This window comes from Puma concolor, chromosome A3, assembly GCF_028749965.1.
Source record: "Puma concolor isolate L17-30 chromosome A3, mPumCon1.1.hap2, whole genome shotgun sequence".
NCBI classification, from domain to species: Eukaryota; Metazoa; Chordata; class Mammalia; order Carnivora; family Felidae; genus Puma; species Puma concolor.
The window spans coordinates 140,183,969-140,205,692 of NC_141669.1; the positions used below are offsets into that span (position 1 = coordinate 140,183,969).

The 21,724-nt window shown below is 56.1% G+C and overlaps 1 protein-coding gene across 5 annotated transcripts in view; it reads right to left on the reverse strand.

Moving 5' to 3' along the window:
* DIDO1 (death inducer-obliterator 1) overlaps positions 1-21,724 on the reverse strand; it is a 50,856-nt gene that overhangs the window by 5,398 nt on the left and 23,734 nt on the right. For all 5 annotated transcript variants that reach the window (XM_086702665.1, XM_086702666.1, XM_086702664.1 and 2 more), the window contains 10 exons: positions 20,850-21,060; positions 11,769-12,243; positions 11,488-11,647; positions 10,137-10,253; positions 9,908-10,012; positions 9,595-9,730; positions 8,812-9,340; positions 8,240-8,393; positions 7,440-7,529; positions 6,431-6,626 (listed from right to left, as the gene is read on the reverse strand). In XM_086702665.1, coding sequence (XP_086558791.1) covers positions 6,431-6,626; positions 7,440-7,529; positions 8,240-8,393; positions 8,812-9,340; positions 9,595-9,730; positions 9,908-10,012; positions 10,137-10,253; positions 11,488-11,647; positions 11,769-12,243; positions 20,850-21,060 — 2,173 coding nt within the window. The remainder of the gene's footprint in view (positions 1-6,430; positions 6,627-7,439; positions 7,530-8,239; positions 8,394-8,811; positions 9,341-9,594; positions 9,731-9,907; positions 10,013-10,136; positions 10,254-11,487; positions 11,648-11,768; positions 12,244-20,849; positions 21,061-21,724) is intronic.

The following is a 21,724-nucleotide window of genomic DNA, read 5'->3' on the forward strand; positions in this document are numbered from 1 at the left end:
GTTTTATCAAGGGTGTTAATAGTTCGGTAACCACACTCACAATAAATCCAGAATACCAAAAGAGGGACGACAACAACAAAACCCCGCCACCCCAAGTCACAAAGCAGTAATTTTAGGCACAAATGACATACAAAGAACAAAAACTTATGTCACTAGCATATTTAAAATCAGATCGTATACACTCAACTGATAACATCACCATAGAATGTGGATGTTTATGCACGTGGTATGTATACGTTCTCGAGTTACTAAAAAATCAGTAGTTTCCCTATTCCTTTTGGTTTTAAAGATGATCACAAGTCACTTGAAATAGTTCTTTGTGGGTGCCATTATACAATTCTCAAACGTCTGTTAACCTCCCTAAATTCCGACAGAGATGGGTTGATAGGTTGAGCACTCGAGGGTTGGTGGATGGCCCGTCCAGCCTCTGAGCAGGAGTATCAGGGGCGCCAGAGAGCTGGGGAACCCCAGCATCTGCGCAGACAGCATACTGAGACCCTCCTTCCCTCCCAGGTTGGGCCTCCTGCCTCATAGCTGATGTGCGAGAGCACAGATGTCCATTGAGGACATCCGCTCGTAACACACCAGGACCTCGCCATCACCTCAAGAGACATGGCTTCTAGAACGTCCTCTCCCTGCCCCCCCCCCCACCCCAGCCCTCCAACGAAAGCTGTGTATCCAGGAAAGGGAAGAGCCAGGCAAAGGAGGGAACAGACTGGAAAATCAGGCAGCCCACACTGTGCCACATGGCAAACGTTTCTGCTCAGCAGACCTGAGGGTTAATCTATCAAGTTCATTTCCTAATTAACACGAGTTAAGGATAACTTACAAGGGCACTCCTCTCACCGTAGCAGTTTACTGGACATCTGACTGCTTACTCAGACCCAGCCTGGGGTTTGGTCAATTGCTAACATGGCTATCTGGCCCTTCTGGACCACGGGTCGGCTGCCAGCGGCCCCAGAGCCTGCAGACCTGCTCTGCGAGCCTGGCTCTCCCTGAAGAACCTGACACGAGAGCCACGGTGAAGGAATGCGCTCAGCCACGTGGGTGGGTGGGTGCGAGCCAGGGCCGGGGAGCCTGGGTGAGGGGGAAGTCCCCGGGACCTGTACTCCATGCAGGGAAAGCCCAACTGGGGCTTGTGGCTCGGGGTCAGGCCCCAGAAGTCAGTAAGCTGTGCATGGCAGGGAAGTCATGGTGTTAAATCCGGGGAGGCTTGGGTCTCAGTCCTGGTGAAGCGTGCCTTCACAAGGGAAACTTACAACGGGTGAATATGCAGACTAGAGGGCGATCACTACACCCCTAACCTCGGCAGCCCTCTGCAGATTCCAGCCTCTGCTGTCCTATTCATCACGGGGGAAGACGGTTAAATCACTCAGCATTTACATTTGTTTTGAGAACAGCAAGCTCGCCAGGCACTGGCATCTAATTAAGTAGCTTTCAACTCTCGACCGGACTGCATCTGCACCTATCTGTAAACAGTCTAACGAGGATCGGTGTTAAGTTTTGAATTTCACCGAGACTTTATGCCTACGTCTGTTCTGAAGCAGTCGGATCTCATCACCCGACGCGTGTGTTCGTGTCACGGCTGCATTAGTATCTGAAGTGTAACTGGCACAGTATCTGAAGTGTAAACGGCAGTAACTGACGTTTGTGGAACAAACAGTAAAATTTGCTAATTTAGGGGCCTCGGAATCGACCTTTAGATCTTTACTGACGTGAGGGTGCGCCCCAGGTTCACCCAGGCTCCTGCTGCCACAAGGGGGGTGGCAGGCGAGGCGACAGGGGGCAAGATCAAACGGGTGCCCCCATCTGGGAGGCAGTAGGGGGCCGGCTCTCCTCCAGAATGCCCGTCGCCCAGCCAGGGCCCTCTGCAGGCCTGCCCGCTGCCGAGTGCTCCTCGGGAGAGGAGAGGGTGCGGTGGTGGTGACCACACTGGCTGCAGCCCAGGGCACAGGGCTGCTTCTCCGGTTTTGCCAAATTCCTCCCTTCATCCATCATTAGAAGCAGAGATGCCTACTTACCCCACCGCCCTTTGGAGGGTTGTTGTTAGGTTTGTAACTCGCAAAGCAGATGGAAACAGGCAACTAGGTGGGTGGGCGGGTGGGGTGTGCCGTCCCACCTCCAGAGGGGTGTCCATCGGGCTAAGCAGGGGCGTCGGCACCCACGCCCTCTAAAGTGCCAGGGCAATGGGTCTCCGGGGTGTGTTGCACGGAAAACAAGCCTGGTTGGCTTTATGCGGGCATCCCTGAGTGCTCTTGGTGGGTCTCCAGCCTCAGCCTCTGTGGCTAGACTCAGACCACCCGTACAGAAACAGTGGACCAACCCAGGGACAGGGGCATCTGCAAGGTCGTGTGCCAGCAGGTTTCTGACATGAGACCAAAACCAGGGCTTGTATCCAGGTGTGTCAGCAGCAGGGATGCCGGGGAAGGTGAAGGTGTGGGAAGCACATGCCTGTCCCCCCCGCCCCCCCCACCCAGACACATCATGGGACAAAACTTAGTTTTAATAAGCCATCTGAAAGCTGACTCCTTAACCCCGGAACTACGAAAGTAGTGCTTTTACTCCTAAATCTGGTACCCTACACTATTCGTTTTTTTTAAATGAAGACTCTCTTATGGTCTGAATCCATCAAGACAGAATTTTCACTCCTGCTAAGCAGAAACTACGTGGGAGTTAACAGGCCATGGTTCTTAAGTAGGACTGGTCCAGAAAGAGACTTGGCAAATACAGGGCAAGAGTATGTACCACCCCCAGCCCACTGCCACCACCACCACACACACACGCGCGCGTGTGCGCGCGCGCGCACACACACACACACACACACGCCTCCGTCTAAGTCTGACTCCCTGAGACCCGTACGAAGCCACGGGGCTTAGCACACGTTTCAGGTGAAAGGAGAGTGCTGTCCGTCTTCGTCCAGGCGCTCAGAGCAGCACGGCCCTGCACACCCTCAGCCGGGCTGCGCTCCCACGGCTGGGTGGCGTCGGCGCGTCCTCCGTCACGGCGGACCTGCGACAAGAGCTACAAACGGTTCAAATTCAAACAAACAGTGACCAGTTTCTACAAAATACTTTTATTGATTTCGAAGGAGAAAGAGCGATACATGGACTCAAGATCACGCTTGACTTTGAGGACAGTGTGAGCACAGCCACCGATTCACACCACACACACAGGAAAACCGAGGAATGCTTACCTGACAATCCTTCACCCCAGAGTTCCCAGCTAATTTAGAAAGCAGTGAAAATGAATACAGAAGCCGGCACCACGGCTTTACTCCAGGCAGACAGCCCTCGCCACTCAGCACCCGGGCAGGCGGTGTCCCTGCCGTCTATGGTGTGCGCCTCTTAGAAGCCCAAGGTCACCCAACAGGCGTCCCAGGCGCGAACCCGTGCCCTGGTTTCACTCGGGAGTGACGGGGCGCCCTGGCCTGGGTCCAGTCCTGTCGGGGTCACAGGGCACACACAAGACGAATGTCCAGCGTGCCCGGTCTTCCTTCCGTGTACAAGGCCTTGAGACGTGGAGAGCATCTGAGACCCACGTCCCCAGGGGAGAAGAGCCCTGTCAGCTCAGCTCGAGGCCACTTACGTTAACGTCCCAAGTGGGAGACAGTCTGCTGGCTGAGGGAGACTCAGGCTTCCCAGGTGTCTTCTGAGATCACACTGTCAGGTGGTTAGAATGACACCGTGTGACAGAACATGACAACCTGGCATTTCTGGGGGACGAGTCACACAAATACGCACGGACGGAAACGTCCTCAGGAGCCGAGTGCGCTCTGGCTGTGCTCTGAAATGCCGCGTGGACACTCGGTGTGTGGGCTGAGGATGGACCGCGTGTGGACACGCTTTCCGTGGGTCCGGTCAGGAGCGTGGAGCTGCAAAAACACGCAGCACTGGCCAAGGGACAGGCTCACAGAGTCCCTGGGTCAGGATGTGGTTTAAGCACCCTCTGGTGCGAACAGCCAGAGTCTGGGGAGAATCCCACGTCACCGAAACCTACTGGGCTCCTGAGTGCGGGAGGCGAGGGCACCTGTGATTTTCTACAGGAATAAAAGGACTTTCCACAAATGGAGCTCCGGGAAGAGCGCTGGTCGCTCCTGTGGCACCCTCCCTACCTCCACCCTAAGCTCCTCTTCACACCCTCCCCCTGCTCACACAGCAGGCCCCTCACCCAGGCTGGTGGCTCCCCCGAGCCGCGGCCCTGCGTCCCGCCGAGGCCTGCGCTTTGTGCCCTGCTCCCTAGCGGGAGCATTTACTGGGTGTGTGACCTCAGGCCAGGGACAGCCGTGGGCAGGGCCGCGGCGGGAGTCAAGGGCGCCCCCGCCAGGCTGGGGACAGCGCTGGCCGGACGGCAGGCTGTTCCGCTGAGGGACATCACTGCCGCCCTCCGACCAGCCTGTGCCGCGGAGGCCACTTCTGTGACCCAGGAGAAACGTTCCCGCGCCCAGCCCTGCAGATGCGTGCACACGGGACACACACACCGGGACCCACACCCAGGCTTCCAAGCACATGCGCACACACACGCACACACCCACCACGAGGCCGGGACACACGAGCATCCGCACCCAGAGAGTGCCAAGTCATGTTACGAACACACGAGGCAGGTCAGGTAGATGACCCGGCCTGGGGCCAAGGCTGTTTCACTGGGGAAGCGGATCACATACGCACAGATATCAATGGTAGGCAATGGCATCAGGAGAATAAAAAACATATGCTGAATTAGGTTAGGTTGAGAAGCCCTTAAAACACAGCTCTTTCAGGGGGCTCTTCGGGTGGTGCTGTAGTTTTGGGAGGGCGGGTGGCCGATCCCCAAGTGTGTCGGGGTGCTCAGCGGGTCGGGCGAGAGGCCCCACCCAGCCCGCCCCGCTTGTGCCCGTGCTGCCCCGGAATGTCCCGTGGGGCCCCGGCCTCTCCACCAGCTGGGTTGCACCCACTGCGACTCCAATGGAGGGTCTCCTCTCCCATCCGCTGCAAGGAACCCGTGCTCGCCTAGCCACGGAGCCCAGCTCCCCACACCCCTGCCCAGGCAGAGCCCCCACACAGGCCCCGTCCTGCTCATCCCACAGCAGAGTCTCAGGGAGGCTCATGCTCTGCGGACCCTGCAGCGGGGACAGCTTACTCTTGTTCAGAGGGAGGCTGGGCATCCTCCCCCCCCCACCGCCCCCGCCCGCCCAGCTCTGCGGACACCTGTGTCTGTGTCAGCCAGGATCCCTACGCTTCCGCCACATTCTCCACACGAGCTCCTATACTGGCGACTGACCGGAGATTCTCCACGGGGCCCGAGAGACCAGTTTCTTCGTCTTCGCCTCCAGGAGCACAGGACGGCGATCCAGGGAGCAGGCCAGCACACTTCACACAGCCGCTCGCCGAGAACCTCCACCAAGGTTCTTGCCGCCACCCGTCGTCGGGTGGCGTCTCTTCCCCCCACAGAGTGTGGGAGGGGACACCCTAAAGTACTTGGTTTTCATGTATTTGGCAGTGAGGTGACTCAATGGAGCGTGCCAGCAGACACATGGCCCCGCGGTCACAGACACCCACCGCTACCGTCCGGGGCCTGCTTCTGACACGTAGGGACCTGGGCCGTGCGTGTGGCGTGGGAGGCACACTCTGGCCGAAGCAGCCCTGCGGGGCCCCGCTACGGTTTAGGTGGGGAGGGTCCGGCGCGTGGCTGTGGCAGGAGCGCCTGCCAGGACCGGTGACGGGGCCAAGGGTACGGAGGTGCCAGGTCCGGGCGGCGCCAGCAATGGCCCGGCGCTCGGCCGCTGCCTCCGGAACAAAGCACCTCAAAAAGAGCCCACCGTGCGTCAGATACGGTGCCCTGTGGGCGTTCTCAATCCTTTGGGGACTTCATGGCCAAGGAGACACTTCAATGTGGGCGCCTTCTGCCAAGTGTGCGGCTAGTCACGTGCCCCTCCCAGACCGGGTGCCCCTTGGAATCGCCCTCAACCCCTTGACAAGTCTGAATCGTTGGGTGTTTTGCTTAAGACTAATTTGCAAATAATCCTCCAAAAGCAGAACTTTGTAAGGAACGGACAGACAGAGCTGCTCTCCTGCGTCTCCTGGGAGGCAGGAGAGGAACCTGCCTGGCGCGTGCGCAGCTCTGAGCTGTCGGTAAAGCGCAAGCACCCGCGAGCCCACGTCAACGGTTACCTTCCTCTGCGGCTCTTCTGCGCTTCCATGGACCCGAGGCCATGACAGGGGTTTTCCCCTCTGCGAGCCACTTGCTAAGACAGTTCATGCCAACGGTGAGGGTATTTCTGGTGCACCCCACCATCCCCAGGACCCCAGAGGCCGAGTCCTATAGCTCAGCACGGCTTCACCTACATTCAGCGCTCTTGCTGCTACAAAGCCTGTGAGCAGCTCGGGAGGACGTGGCGTTGGCGGGAAAGGGACGTGTGGGATCAGGTGTCACCACTCAGAAAACTGGCGCTTACCTGGTCCCTCAAAGGGCAAGAGTTTGGATGGAATAGGGTCCTTGGCGCTCAGCGGGATCAGGTAGAGGTCCTTGACGTGCCTGCTGTTATTAGCTACGACACCGAAGCGGCCGCGGCTGCTAAAATAGGAGTAGAGAGAGATATAGGCCACCTCCTCCTCCTCGGTCGCGGGGTGGAAGCGGATGAGACACAGCTCCTGCGGCACAAACAGGACGAGAGCACGTTGGCCTGCGGTTACCGGAGAAGGCGTCCGCGCTCAGCCTGCACCTGAACCTCACCAGCAGTCTCACAGGAGAGGGACAAGAGCTCCCCGGACTTGGTTCCCACGGCCCTGCCGGCCCGCATGTTGGGACAAGTGCTAGGGACGACACGGTGTCCAGTATCAGGCTGCTGGACTCCAACCCTGGTCTTGGCAGGAATCTCAAGATCACGCCTATTCGTAGCCCCACGTCCTCGAAACAGCCCCTCTCGTGGTGTTCTCGCACCGACACATCATGTGCTGTGAGGACAGTGGTCCCGATCACCCGGCCGTGTGATCTACACGAGAGCCAGGAAGGCTCAAGGAGCCCAGAAGGTCTAGGCCCCGTGTGGAGCCTGAGGAGGAAGGCAGCCCTTTCCCCTGCACGCAGCCCAGCAGCAGCCGCGTCTCAGGGGCTCACGGCACCCAGGCCTCCCCCAGAGTCCAGGCCTCGAGCCCCAGCAGGGTCACCATAAAGCACCCGCTGGCTTCCTCGGTCACAGAAACAATGAGGAGACATGGCGCCTGTATTTCTAACACCGACCAGCACGCATTATTAAAATTACTTGTAGTAAGACTGCCATCACTGTATCACCCAAACATACTGTTATCCAGCTACAAACATAATTTTAAACATTTACCTGGCAACGCTTAATAACTTATAGGCTGACATTTCAAGTACTGACCCATCAAGATAAAAAGCAAAAGAGAAAGTTGCATTTGAACACACACCTTCCTCCACAGGTGCAGAGATTAGACTAAAGCAGGTACCTTAGACACAGAAGATTTGAGCTTGCCGACATAATCCCAGACCGTCCTGGGCGCGATCCTTCCACCAATGTGAATCGTGTCTGGCAGGTCCTAGACAAAACATACTTGGAGTAAATGACCGGTAAACCCACGGCACCCGGAGACACTGATGCAGTAATTTCGAGGCATCCAACTACCCGAGACTCAGGGGAACCACCATTCCAAAGGAAACGGTCATAACAGTATTAGATGGTGCTTGGTTATCATCCAGGATTATGAGTCACCAAACATAAACGTGCTATGATGGCCTCCAGCCAAACAGGATTACGTTTTGCAAAACCCTTAGGTCATCTTTCGGGAACGTATGCATACGGCAACGAGATACGATCCACAACGACTTACTAGGCTACTTGCGGAGGTTGCACACCCTAGCGCTGTTCGCACTAAGTCTGTAAAAGCAGAGCTGTTGTGCGTGTTACTACACACCAACACTCACATGTGCCCGACCTCGCCTTCAGCTGGGAGCGCACGCCCTGGGTAAACGCCCTCACTGCACAAAGGGGGGGAAGACGATGGCGGCTTCGTCGTCGATGTCGGGATGCCCGACCGCTCATCTCAGTGCCTGCCACCGTCCAAACTGCTTAACCTGCTGACTCGTGACAGCGGGCTCTCCCGTGCCTCCCGTGCTTATGCGTCCGGACACGCTGCTGGAAGGCCACCACCCTGGAGTCTACGTGGGGTCAGGGCGTCTACAGAAGACGCGTGCACGTACGCCTGTGCGCACACGCTCGCTCTCTCGCTCTCCCTCTCCCAGTTCTAACCTCGCTGAGATAGTCACAGCACCCTGAGACGGGATACGCCTTAGTGACAAATTTTGCTACACTCTGCATGTTAATGAATCCTTTCCAAATGGTGCTGAGTCGAGACAAAAAGAGGGTCGTATCTCCTTCCGGAGGGGACCTTGACTCGGAGAGGCTGTAAAACAAAATCAGAGGAGAGAGATAAATCTTTCTTTCTGCACAAAACTTTTCCAAGTATGGACGTCTTCGGCAATTATTAACAGCAAGAGCAAACTCCTACACGTTTTGGTAGTTTTTTTCAAATCAAGTACTTTTAACTGTGACGCATTCTGGTCAAGAAAAAATAAAATGAAGAGGCGACAAACCCGAATGACCACAAGATCACGTTTCGGGTTTTAAGAGCTGCAGGTTTAGAATAGCGAGCAGGCAGCCTATAAGCAGGCCTCCTACTGCCCGTGCAAAGCACCCAACCATGGCCGTATTCTAGGCACAGCGGACTGAGCTGAGCGCTTGGATCCCTCCCCTCTGCTCTTTCTGTTAACCCACAGGGAACGCAACTCATGGCTTGTCCAGACTCCACGTGTAGAGCGCACCTGACGCGCGGTGACGGTGGCACCGGCAGGAGGTATCTGGGCTCGGGGGACGAGGACGGCTTCGCCAGTATGGACTTGGGCACTGTCACCGAGGTCACGGCAGGCTTCAGGACCTCCTGTCGGGATTCCGCTGGGTGGGCGCCGTCAGGGCGGGCTGCTGCAGGGGTCGTGACTGTGCACGACCCGCCTGGCGCGGTCCTGGGGTCTCGGCCAGACACCGTGACCGTGGTGAGCACTGGGCCCCCGCAGGTGGCCGGGCAGGAGGGGCCTTCCAGGGCAGAAGGCTCCAGGTGGCCGTCTCCCGGCGGCACAGGGAAATACTTTCTCTCCAAGTGTGTGTGCGAAGCAGCACTGTCCAGGTCTGGCTCGGAGGCACTTTCGGGCAGAGCTTCTGGAACCGCGTCATCAGCCGAGCTAAGAACTGGCTCAGAAGGAGCGGTGTCATACTTGGATCTCGACTCTTCCTTCTTAGAAGTGGACAGCTTTTGCTTTTTTGGAGCCGGTTCATCTTCCGATGACGGAACCTGACCTGAAGAACACGGGGAAGGCCTTCATGAGGAATCCCACACACTGGAGGGCACAGCTTGCCCACGAGTAGATGATTTCTTATGAAAAAGAAAAAGCCGTGAAGGTAGAGGCAGACACTACAACTTCAGAAAACCGCCCCAGTCTTCTAACTTGTTTCACGTGGGTCGGGTACGACTGCCATTAGGAGGACAGCGACTTCAAACAACAGCCAGTGAAGTCTCAGCTCCGAGGTTTCATGCCCCAAGCCACGCTCACCTGTACAAATTTTACAGTTCAGGTCGAACAGATGCGCCCGGTGCTGACTCGTGGTGTCTTTCAACATACTGCTGAAGATGTCAAGGAGGGGCGCAGCGCTCTGCTCGGGGACGGCTCGCACCGACTCCTGCTGCTCCTGCGGGGCGACGAGCGGACGCCTGAGCCCTTCCTGCCCATCCTGCGGCACCGGCACGGGACGGCGCGTGTGACGAAGGGCCGCCGGCACCGTGCCGGGCGATTCGGACACCGAAGCCCCTGGGAACGGAGGACTTTTACCCGACCCTCGCAAACCCCGGGAGCCCCAAACGCTTACGTCTGAATCGGACACGGGTGGCGAGTCCTCCATGTTGGGCACAGGGTCCCGTTTAACGGTGGTCTGTTTACTGTCACCGTGCTGCTTATTTCTGGACTCCATCGCCTGACATGAAAGGGTACACAGAGCCTGAAGCCCTGCTCTGGAGGGCTCGCTCGAGCCTCGCCCAGCAGCCGCCCCCGGGGACCCAGGCCACCGGCGCTGAGCCCCCTCACCGGCTGGCACTCACAGGCTTTGTCGGCCGCTCCCTCCACGTGGACAGCTCTTTGGACACGAGTTCTTCTGGCTTCATCCTCACGAGTTTTGCCAAAGAGATCTCCTCACGCAGAACACGATGGAAGAGGCCCTGTAAACAAACACCCTTCGTTCACTCGTTTAAAAACACTTTGGCGTCCGCTTCTGAGACACTAGGGAGAATACGAGAAAAACTCAGCAGCGCGAGAACTTTCGCCAGAGGCCCGGCGGCAACAGGACGAAGGACTGAGCGCAGCAGGGGACCTGACCTCACCCGGCTCCCCAGCGGCCCACGAGGGTAAATGCCACGCTGTCCCCGACGGGCAGCGCCAGGTAGTGGCCCCTGGGGCCATGCCGCACTGACTCTGCTAAAAAGACCTCACCGAAAACAAAACCAACTCGAGAAGGCACGGGGTGGCTCGGTCGGTCGAGTGTCTGTCCGACTCTCGATGTCGGTTCAGGTCGTGATCTCATGGTTCATGAGATCGAGCCCCGCAATGGGTCCGCGCTCACGGCACCAAGCCCTACTGGGGATTCTCTCTCTCCCCGCCCCCCTGTCCCCTGTCCACTCATGCTCTCTATCAGAGTAAATACATAAACTTTAAAAAGAAAGCTAAAAAAAAAAAAAAAAGATTAGGAGTAAAGGTGGGAATCACCACCCCCCCCTACAGTGTTAACTACAGCGTGATGGGAGGTAAGAGTATGGGAGTCTGTTCCTGAACATCTGGAGAGAAGGCCAGAAGACGGTGAGCCTCAGAGGGCAGGAGCTGGGGGAAACCACACCAGGCGAGTGGCCAATGCTTTCTGAGTGCTCCCGTTTCAACCTCACTGCGAGACACTGCCCCCCACGGCTGCCATTAGGACTCTGCCCCGCTCCCTGAGTGAGAACAGCACCTGTCCAAGGGGGGAGCGCTGCAGGGCGTGCTTAGGACCCATTACTGCTCAAGGACACCCAGATCAGCAGGCTGACTCAACTGATGGAACAGTAACAAGGCAGAGAAAGTTGTCTGAAGCTCAAAGATGGAGACACCCGTATCTCTAAGATAAAGAATCTCAATATTACTCCGGAGCCAACGGAACAATAGAAACCATACAGCCACGTGTAGAGAACAATCTGGTGAAACGAGGACGGACTTCAGAGAACCAGCAAGAACCCCTGACTCCGACCCCAGGTTAGGCAGGGGAGGGAAGGACAAACGGGAATTCTCTATACCAACAAGGCGGGTCCTTCCAACTTCGACGGAAAGGACAGCTCTTCAGCGTGCCGTGTCTAGCTTTTCACTATGAAGTGTGGCTAAAAGAACCTGGTAAGCCAGAAAGTTCCCACTCGGGTCATCTGCACACACCTGATTTTTGGGATCCTTGAGGTTGAACATGATGCTGCGGTATTTACTCTTGTAGCGATTGTCTGTAACTTGGAACAAGTTAAACAGCTCTTTCTCAATATGGAGGGCAATTTTTCCTACTTCGTTTTCCGTCATGATTAGGTCATCACTGTCGTTGACTCTAGGAACAGGAAGAGAAGAGCTGCATAAATCCCACCTGTGCCTGGTCTCGAAGGGTGGAAATGTGAAAACGACCAGGCCGAACCCACTTCGACAGCAAGAAATCAAGCAGGACAGCCCACCTTTTCCACAAAATCTCCTTCAAGGAGCGTCTTATGTTCTGCCGTATCTGTGAATTTGGCTGTGACAGGGCAGGGCTCGAGGTCCCCAGGCGTCCTGGGGCCGGAGGAGCCAAGGGGCCGGAGGTGGCCACTGGCTTCCTGAGGGCCCCCGCCAATGCGGCAGAGCCCGGTGACTTTTTGGAAGCGGACGTGGCAGTCCCAGGCGCCAGCCTGGCCTGCTTGGCGGTGGGGGTGCCACCCGGCGGGGCAGCCGAGAGCCACGGCCTCTTGGGTATGGTGCCCTTGAAGCCCGATGGCGACTTCTTGCTGGCCACTTTGGCTGCTGCTGCGTTTGCGAAGGGAGGGGACTTCTTCGGCAGGAGGTTTCTGGGTGAAGGTTGTTTGCCGCCTGCTGAGGAGCCCGGAGGGGCCATCTTCTTCGGCCCAACAGCCACCACTGCGGTCTTCTCCTCCACACGCCTGTCCTCCTTCATGGCTGCAAGTGAGACATGAACACGCTCAGTGAGGCAGGGAGAAGGTGGCTGTGCGGTCACCCGACTCAAAAAGCACGCTCGCCCCGGAACCAGCAAAGTTTACCGCGCGTTACTCCGGGACGGCAACTTAAAATCAGGAAGTTCACGAGTGTTAGTTAGGGGTTGCCAGCAATATTTGTAAGTGGCCACGCCATATTTCAGAAAATAATGTTTTGCTATCTTATTATGTTATACCTTTCACTTCAAGCAACAAACCTGAGTTTCCAAAGTCTTAATTTAAATCACTACCTTGAAAATTAAATGACAAATTTTGCAGGATCAGAAAAAGATTCAGAAGAATACTTTCACAGACAAGTGTAATGTTTTTGTGAACCTGAGTGTAGAAATCAGACAGACGCGTTCTCTGTAAATGCATGTTCGCCGGCCCTTGGGCTACGGTAGGGCGAGCTGCACTGCTGGGGGCCGCACCGCACACGGGTGTCCCCCCTCCCCCCCCCCCAATCTGGACAGCAGTCAAGGGCAAAGGAGGGCATCAGTGCAAGAGGGAAAGCTGAGGGGACCCACGGCACAGGGACGGCCAGCCGCTCCACGTGCAAAGAGAGGCGGTGTGACAGATGTCCCCACGGTCTTCTGCTTGTACCCCATTATGGGGCAGGACGCTAAATTAGCACTTTTGATCCAAACAAGGGCTGTGGTCGAAAGCTAAAATAATGTGGAAAGTTCCTCACTTGCACACAAATCTTTACGTGATGCTGGCACGTCGGTGGGGGAGAGAAAGGACGGAAAGGACCGATGGTCTCGATTGTGATCAGACCATCAGGGTGAAGGTGTGAGGGAAACAAGGGAGGCGGTTCTGGGCCAGTGTCGCAGCCCCTCCAGGGACACAGCTGCTCGGGGAGCAGCGCAAGCAGGAAGGTCATGGACGGCCCCTGGTGGGTGCAGTGTAGTGACAGACAGGGGTCTGGAGGAGCCAAATGGCCAGGATACCGCGTGGGGATGCTGTCGAGGGTGGCGGTTAAGTCACTCAAGGGACCACCGGAGAAACTGCCTCTCAGACACTAAAATGGGGGGGTGGGGGTGGCTTCGACATATGCTCCAGCGATCTTCGGTCACCCGTCCGCCACCGCTGCTTCTCTTAACTGTTCTAAGGCACGAGGGAAAAAGTCTCCAGTGAGGGAAGAGGGGACCCAACCTGCAGACGAGGCCCTCGGGCAGCCGCAGGTCCCGGCCATGTGGGCAGAGGGCCAGTGCGCTGCTCTCACAGGCCTCCTCCCTGCAGCAGCCGACAGGGCCGGTGCAGCAGTGGGAACTGGAGGGCCTGGGACCTCAACTTCTCCGCTTTATAAACAAAACTTCCGGATCCTACCGAGTCTGTATCCAAGTGCTGCACGGATCCAAATCTCAGGCCAGCCAGCCTCCCAAGTACTTGGCCACCGGGTTTGTCAACTCGGACTCCGCAGCCGGTATTTTCACCTCACAAGAGCCTCCCGCCCACCCCGCCCAAGGTGGCCTGTGCGCCACCCCCACCCCACCTGTCATCACCTGTGCCCACCGTCACCAACGGCCACCCCCGTAAATGTCTCATGCCCTCGGGATCTGGACTTTTCAAGAAAGCACGCGGAAACGATGACTTCTGGCAAAGTAAGAAGCGGGCACATAATGGGGACGAGATAACATTTCTCCAGCCCCATCACATCATGTTCACAGACCTCAGGGGTCCCGAACCTCAACACTCAGACAGATTTTCAGCAACTCAGATTTGGCCACAAGGTCCACCTTGCTGGTGGTGGTGGTGGTGGTGGGGGCTGCTAGTTTGGGGTGAAATCAGCTGGACGGCCCCTTTTCTTGCAGGAAGCAGGGGGGCAAGAGAAGAGCAGCCCACAAGGACAGGGACAGAAGCAAGGCCCCCAGCACACGGACCTTGAGCAGAGGCAGGCAGCTGGCCGCCAGCAGCCGTCATGACAACTGAGGCCCAGAACTGGTTCTGTCACTGCCTTTCATGAAGACAAACTCTGCCAAGACCACTTTAGGAGCACACTTAGAAAGCTGGCCTAGGGCACTTCCAGACACCCTGGGAAGGCTGGTCGCGTACAGGACACCTGTGTGATGGCACCAGAAGCAAATCTCGTCACTTGACATTTGAGTGGCTGCACTTCACTTAAGGTGAAAAACTGGAACTCTCAAAACACGTACTTCAGGGGCGCCTGGGTGGCTCGGTGGTTAAGCGTCCCACTTCGGCTCAGGTCATGATCTCACGGTTCGTGAGTTCAGGCCCCACGTCGGGCTGTGTGCTCCAGGCTGAGAGCCCGGAGCCTGATTCGGATTCTGTGTCTCCCTCTCTCTCTGCTCCTCCCCTGTTCTCACTCTCTCTCCAAAATAAACATAAAAAAATTTTTGTTAAATAAAAAAATAAAACGCTTACTCCAAAGTGTCCCGGTCAGAACCTAAAATCAGTACTTCCACTTGTCTGACCTGTTTTCTCATTCAGCAAAACGCCAAGTCAACATCATTTTTAGGACATTCCCAATACGTAGGATTAAAGTGACCTATTACCCAAGAACGCTTCGGTGGTAAATGAACACAATCTATTTAAAAAGCAGAGGGTGGCTTTCCTTGTTCACCATGCTGCTATTTTATAGAACCGGTTGCTACCTCTTTAAGATCAGCTCCTGTCATCCCTCATCTGGGCTTGAGGGAGTATATAAAGAGGTATGACAATTAGATAAAAAAGCAGATTATTAGTACGACGTTCTGAAACTGATGGGGAAGCCACCAGTGCATCGGACACGCCCATCTTCCACTCTGACAGGCTGAAAACTTCCACCATGCTTCTATCCGGCAAGCGCGGGAGACCCCGCTGCATTTGGTCCCCCTGCCAGCTGGGCCCGCGTTGGCTGCTGCCAGAGTGACTGGCCCTGCACGGCACCGGAATGCTGTCGCAGTGAGAGAATCTCTATTTTTGAGCAGAGCTAAAATCAAGTTTGCAGACTCTTTATCCAGATTCACTAAATGTAGGATGCCGTGTATAAGTTTCCAGAAGAGCAAGGAATAACTGTATACAGCCAACCAAAAAAAACGTTATTCTAGACAGCCACCCAAGGGCAGCTTCAGGGGACCGTCGATTGGCCCCAAGCACTGAAGGACGCTCCGGTCCACCAAGGCGAAGTGCCTGCACTCCCCACCGGAGGCTGCCCGGCCTACTGGAGGGAGACCGCCCGCCGGGAGCATGCCGAGCCTGTGCCACTCTGGCAGCGAAGGCTCCCTCAATGCCCACACCCTGGGGCCCACTCACGGGGAACGCCGGGCCAGGCAGGACTTAAGGGGCTCGCCGGGACTCTAGCAGCCAGAGGAAGGGCCGCTCCCGAGGGGTCAGGCCATCGGCCCAGATGGAGCGGTTTCTGCCAGATCGGGCCGCTTGTTGGTGACAGAGATGAGCGCTCTCGGGCAAAGCCTAGCAAGAGGGCACGGCAGGCCAGGCCAGTGTGCACGCCCGGATCGGAGCCTGTCACAGTGCCAGGCGGTAGTGGTGCCACGGCATCGCTGGCCACTGGGTGGCACTGGAGGGCCTCAGCGGAGTCGGGAGCCCTGGGCTGCAGCAGAGGAAGTGGCAGCCACTCAGGTGAAGCTCCCGCCCCGCACGGCCCGGCGGCCCCAGACACGTCTAGGGACTGCCCTTCACGGGAACCGGTGACAAACCCTCAGTCCGGCTGCAAATTGCTCTAAAGCTTTTGTGCTTCTGGTCCTGCCCAAACTAGTACCAGTTTACCCTAAAAACTCCCCAAGATGAAACTCAGGCACACCCGCCTCGGGTGACCGGCTATAAAAGCCAAAGAAAGAAAACAGTGCTTCAGGGCGTTAGGCGCCGGCGGGCTCCACGGTGCAGGTAGGTCCCCCAAGGCCCCAAGTGAGAGACCACGTGCCCCTTGCAGACCCGCCCACTGGCTCAGGATCCCAGCCCCTGCTCCCATCCCGCCGGCCCCAATTGTGCCCCTCAGCTGAGAGCCAGGCCACCCTGCCCCGTGGGCTCCACCACAGGAAGGGAAGGCACAGGGCCGGGAGGGCCGGGCGGCCCCGTGTTTCCCACCTCTGACGGCCAGGACTTACCCTGCTACGAAAAGTGAAGTGAACCAGAGCAAGACAAAACCAGTTTGCTCTTGTGCCTTTGCTTAAACGCTTGAAAGTGCATTTTTCTTCGAGAAGCACAATAAAGTACCAACTTGCTTTTCTATCAGAAAGCACGTATCACCTCCCGATGAACACTCAAGCAAGCGTAAGCTGCACCCCGATGCTGCTCGGACTAGACACCATCTTCAGGAGGTCATTATGAAGACCCCCAGATTGTCACGGTCAGGGCTTCACAAGGCTTTTCTTACTGACGTCCCATATTCGAGTGACTTCTGCCTTAACAGAGAGGCGCACAGAACTCTGCGAGAAACTTGCGGAATACGCCTTTAAGGAAGTCACTCTCCCTCATTTTAAGTTTCACGTCCAGTACTTTGAAAATCAACCCCGAAGCTCCTTCATATTGGATGGGTAATCCAGAAAAGAACCAGTGACTGTCCTCCAACGTGAGCCACTTGGAAGAGACGGGACCAAGGTCTCGTGGGGAGATGGGCCCCTCGCCCTTCCTGACGACATAGCTGCCATCGGGGGAGTGGCCCACGGCCAATGCAGGACTGGACACAGGGCCCGAGGCTCCCGTGGGACTCAGAGCTCTGAACTGGCTGACAGGCATGACCGCAGCTCCCACCAGGGGTGATCGTAAGCAGGATCATCTGTGCCCAAATGGTTTACTAGTTCACCCAACACACTAGGGGCCTGAGCCACATTAGGAGAGCCCGCTGACCTTTCTCTGTCCATCCCTCGTCCCAAAGGGCCCCGCTGAGCAGAAACCACCAGGCTGCTGGCCCCGTGCAGACCAGAGTCAGGGCCCTGCCGCAGTTACCTCCGTGTGCTCCTGGCTGAGCTTCTCCAGGCTCTCGCCACTAGTAGAGGGCCCAGCCTTCTCTCAGCAAAGCTTCTTCGGTTTACTGAAGCAATGAATACAGCTATGTGCACAGGGACGCATCGCACACATATAATCAAGAACGTCCTACTTTATGCAGACAGCCCTGAAATCCCCGTGCTGCACTGGTGGGACTACAGCAGCGCCGTCGAAGGGACCCGTGGACTCCGGGACACCGAGGCCCGCAGACGGACTCTTCTGCAGCCTGTCTTTACGTAACAGAGCGGGTTCGCAGCTCCCCAAAGTCACTGGCCTGAGTGAGGCCTACCCTGCTGGAAACTTCCGGAACCCCCCACCTGCCAGGGACTGTAGCACAACTACTAAGGGGGCGGCACTGGGAGCTACAGAAGGTTTCCTCTTGAGTGTTAAGTTGATGGGCATGTGAAACCTTTCCCTGACCTGTCTTGTTAGTTTTAATCTTGTAAAAAGTAAAACTGCTTAAAATGCGAGAAGACTATCATCTGAGAACTCAGAAAACTCCAGCTACGTGGATAACGTTAAAGTCTCGCCAAGCTAAATCTTTTATCAGTACAAGTTTTGGTTTTTCCTCTAATTGGTTCAGATGTACCAGGTCTCATTGGTCTCCGACCACATTTTATTGCCAAGGACCATTCTGGAACGGACTGATAAAAATGGCTCCCGCAACTGGCAGAACCCAAGGATTTCCATTTCTACAAAGTATTCCTGGGTCCTAGTGCCCCCCCCCCATATTTGTTATAGGAAATTTAGGGCTCCTAAGCACGCCTCCGGAGCCCACACCCCTAGTTATCCTCGTGAAAATCCATGTTCTCCTTGATCCATTTCGTAAGCAGGTGGACAGTGAGGTGTGCCCGGCACTTAGTGAGGAGATGCTTCTATCTGTGTGAGCGGTTTTAAGACATCTGAGCTTGGGTGGAGAGGTTGCTAGGGTGTCCATTCTACTTCTCAACTAGATGAAACCGCAGAAATCCCATTTCCCCGTCAAAATCTGTTCAGAACCCCAGTGTTTGAAGTCCCCTAATGAGCCCACATAGGGGATCCAAGGTACCAGGAATGGCGCATATGGGTATCAGAATTCCACTTCACTTCTGAACTCTGATAAATCAGGGGCATCTTAGAAAAAAGCTCTTCATGCCTTAACAGGAGGTTGACCCGACAGTGAAAAAGAACAGAAAAAAATAAGGTTATCAAAACAAAGGAGTACCATGACTTGAGTGAAGAAATAAAGTGGCAATTGCTTCTAGAAGTTAAAGAAACTGTACAGAAATCCTCAAAAACAAAAAAACGAGTCAGAGGAACAATGGTATGTGAATTGCATCACCCCTGCTGATGTTTCTGTGAGAAGCAGGAAGAGCTTCTGAGTCCTTCCCTGTTTGATGGGAGGTCTCCCTGCACCCATGTTCACGGCTGCCCCACACCCACAACCCAAGGTCAGCACCAGCGGCCTGGGAAGGAGAGGGAAGCCCGGGGCACCTCCGGGGTCAGAGTGTCGTTCCCTCAACAGTAGGCAAGACAGGTTGGGTGGCAATTTGCCCACAGACTTGACACGTACCCAGGTCAACGTGGGAATGCCTCCTCCTAACCACTGTCCCAACGCCAGCTGGACCCTAACCCAGGAGAGCACTCTGCGGCCAGCCAGAAAGGAAGGGGCGGTCCCCGTGGGGACGCAGGGTTCTGCTGTGTGTGCGCACGCTGCCTGCGACCCCAACTGTGAGGTGATAGTTTGGGTGGAGAGAGGCAGAGACACAACTGCTACTCACCGAGACCGAAGTCGGGTATTTTACTAATGACCGGAAGATGACATTTCTGGCGCAACAAAAAGGGAGGAGAAGCAACTAGCTCAAAAATGTGTCCCTTACGCATTCCATAAATGGCGGCTACCCATCAGCTTTAATTTTGAGATGTGAGTGTGCTGAGAAAGGCCAGCAGTCACTCATCTGTCCCGTCAGCTGAAGCAGCTCGGGCCTCAGCGGGGGGGCTGATGTGCAGAGGAAGCAGGCAGAGGTGAGAGGGGCAGAGAAGCAGAGGTGAGAGAGGCAGAGCAGCAGGTGGAGGTGAGAGGGGCAGAGCAGGGGGCCTCCTCCTGGACTCCCTACCCCGTGTGCCCACCGTCCTCGCCCAGCACTCCTCCACCCCCACGCCCACGCGCACGGGGAGCCTCACGGCAGCTTTTCCAGGTCTGGTCGACAGAGATGGAACTGTACTGCAGCCGGCCAGGGCTTCCGGGGTGACTCCCGGTTTCCTTTGTCCTGTCACGTGCCTGTGACCAACTCAGCACTGTGGCACAGTGTTCCAAAGTGAACTGCTCCTGCACCGCGCCCCCCCCCCCCCCCACCGCCCCCAGTATTCATCCGTGATGCTCAGTGATGCTCATTTGCGGGGACGTGCGTGAGGTCTGTAAAAGTGCTATTCTGCTGAAAATCTGAGACAGGTCGCGAGCAACGAAGTTCTCAGCTCAACAACCTAAGGTGTATCAGAGACTCATTTTAACACAGCAATGGGTTAATCCTGTAGTTTAATAGCTCACTCCTAACTCCCCCTCCCCACCCACCTAGTACTGCCTTGTAATTCCATAGGTCTCAGGTCACTTACATTCTCCGAGTGAGTAGTTACACATTCCTGACCACACGGGCTCTAGCAATGACCTACAGGAGCACCCAGCTCCTGCGCTCAGGAGAATGCAGCACGCAGTCTATGCTCTTGGAATTTAAGACTACTCAGTATTTTGGAATTTTTGTAAGAAGCACAAAACAATATAAAAGAACATAAATTAAAATGGAACAAAAAGAATCTTAATAATGGAGTACACTGCGCCCTATGGATCAATTTAAGTTTCCAGAATTTTGGAGCGCCTGACTGAGAAATGAGCGAACAGAAAGGACCCCACTGCACGCTCTGGCCCAGGGCGCCTGTCCGAGGCTGAGGGCCCCACCCGACAGCGCACGCCCCCGGAGAGGAGTCGGGCACCAGGGAGCGCGGCACTCCCCCTCCACCGGGGGCGCTGCTCCAAGGGTCAGGCCGCACGCTCACTTACCTTAGAGCATATGGAGCAGCGGTAAACAGCCTTCAAAGCTGGAGTGTGTGTGTGTGTGTGTGTGTGTGTGTGTGTGTGTATGTGTGTGTGTGTAGTATTTGAATCAGACATGAAAAAAATTCCTGCTGGATCCAAACTGACTGAACTCCTGAAAATCCTACTTTAGTTGAGCATCCGGTGCAGCACTGCCCGCAGAGGCCTCCCCGCGCCGAAAGGAGAGAAGGTGGAGGCCCCCGGACTGGTGGGGTCTGAGTGCCGGAAGCGCAGCCCTCAGTGAGACCTCGCTGGAGACCACGGATACTTACCAGAGCCCGACAATAAAAATGAAAGAGATTAAAGACCTAGATCGCCAGGTGAAACTAAATTTAGCAATGAGGTTTGTACAGCTTTTTGAGGTTTGTACTGACAGGAAGCGCCAACACACTGAGGAGGTGCACGGGGCTGGAGGCATCCCGGACTCGGAAATCTGCTCCGATCTTTGAAGGTGCACCATTAAACGTGGCTAAAGCTCCTAGTTCTGGCCAGGCCCAAGTGCTGGCTGTCCAGAAAGACCGGGAAGGGTCCAGACGCTACCCCTAGGTGATACATACATTTATACAACAGTGGTGGCCAGGGGGCAGCAGTCTGTTCTGGCTTTACTGCATTGTAATTGTGGTCGCTTGCCCAGGACGGCGTGCCCTCACAGGTCGCTTCCTTCACGAACACCTCGCTCCTCGAAGGGGCCACTGTCGCCTTCTTCGCTATGTTTTCTTTCTTGTCTGGAGCTGGTCTCTTATGCACAGAAGAGATTCGCACGCCTGCCTGGATAACCAGCAAAACCCCAATCATTACGGAGGTCAGAGAAGAGCCTTCGCTCGCCGCGCTTCATGACGAAAGGCATGATACGCTCTACGGTTGGGGTCGTTTGAAGCCCCTCGCCACCCTGAGCGAGGTGCAGGCCCCTGGGGAGCGATGGACTCGAAGGAGGACCTGGGTGACAACGTGTTGGGTAAGCCCTGTGGATGCCAGGACGTGGAGGAAAGTGGCGTCCCGCCTCCTAGGCTGGGCACTCGGCGTTGTTGCCACGGCCCCGTGCACAGCAGCAAGTGCTGCTCTGGGGAGCCTGGGATTCAAAATCACCAGCTTTAAAATTTAAGCCATCTAAAGGCTGAGCAGCATTTAAGAACAACTCCCCCAAACAGCACGACCGACACCCTGCTTGTCACAAACGTAACGGGACTGAAACAGCCAAGCCAAGCTGAGCTCAAACTCTGGTCAAGGGCTTCCTGGTAACACAAGTGCCCGTGACCTTAAAGCATCCCGGGTTCTTCCCAGATCACATGCAGCACAGAACAATTCCACGTGGCAGGTCTTCAAGTGCGGCCCAGTCTGGCCGCAGGGGACCCACGCCACCCTCGCTGTGAGTGAGTGCAAGGTGCACACGCTCTGCCGGGGCCCAGCTCTTCTCCCGCGCGAGTGTGACGCC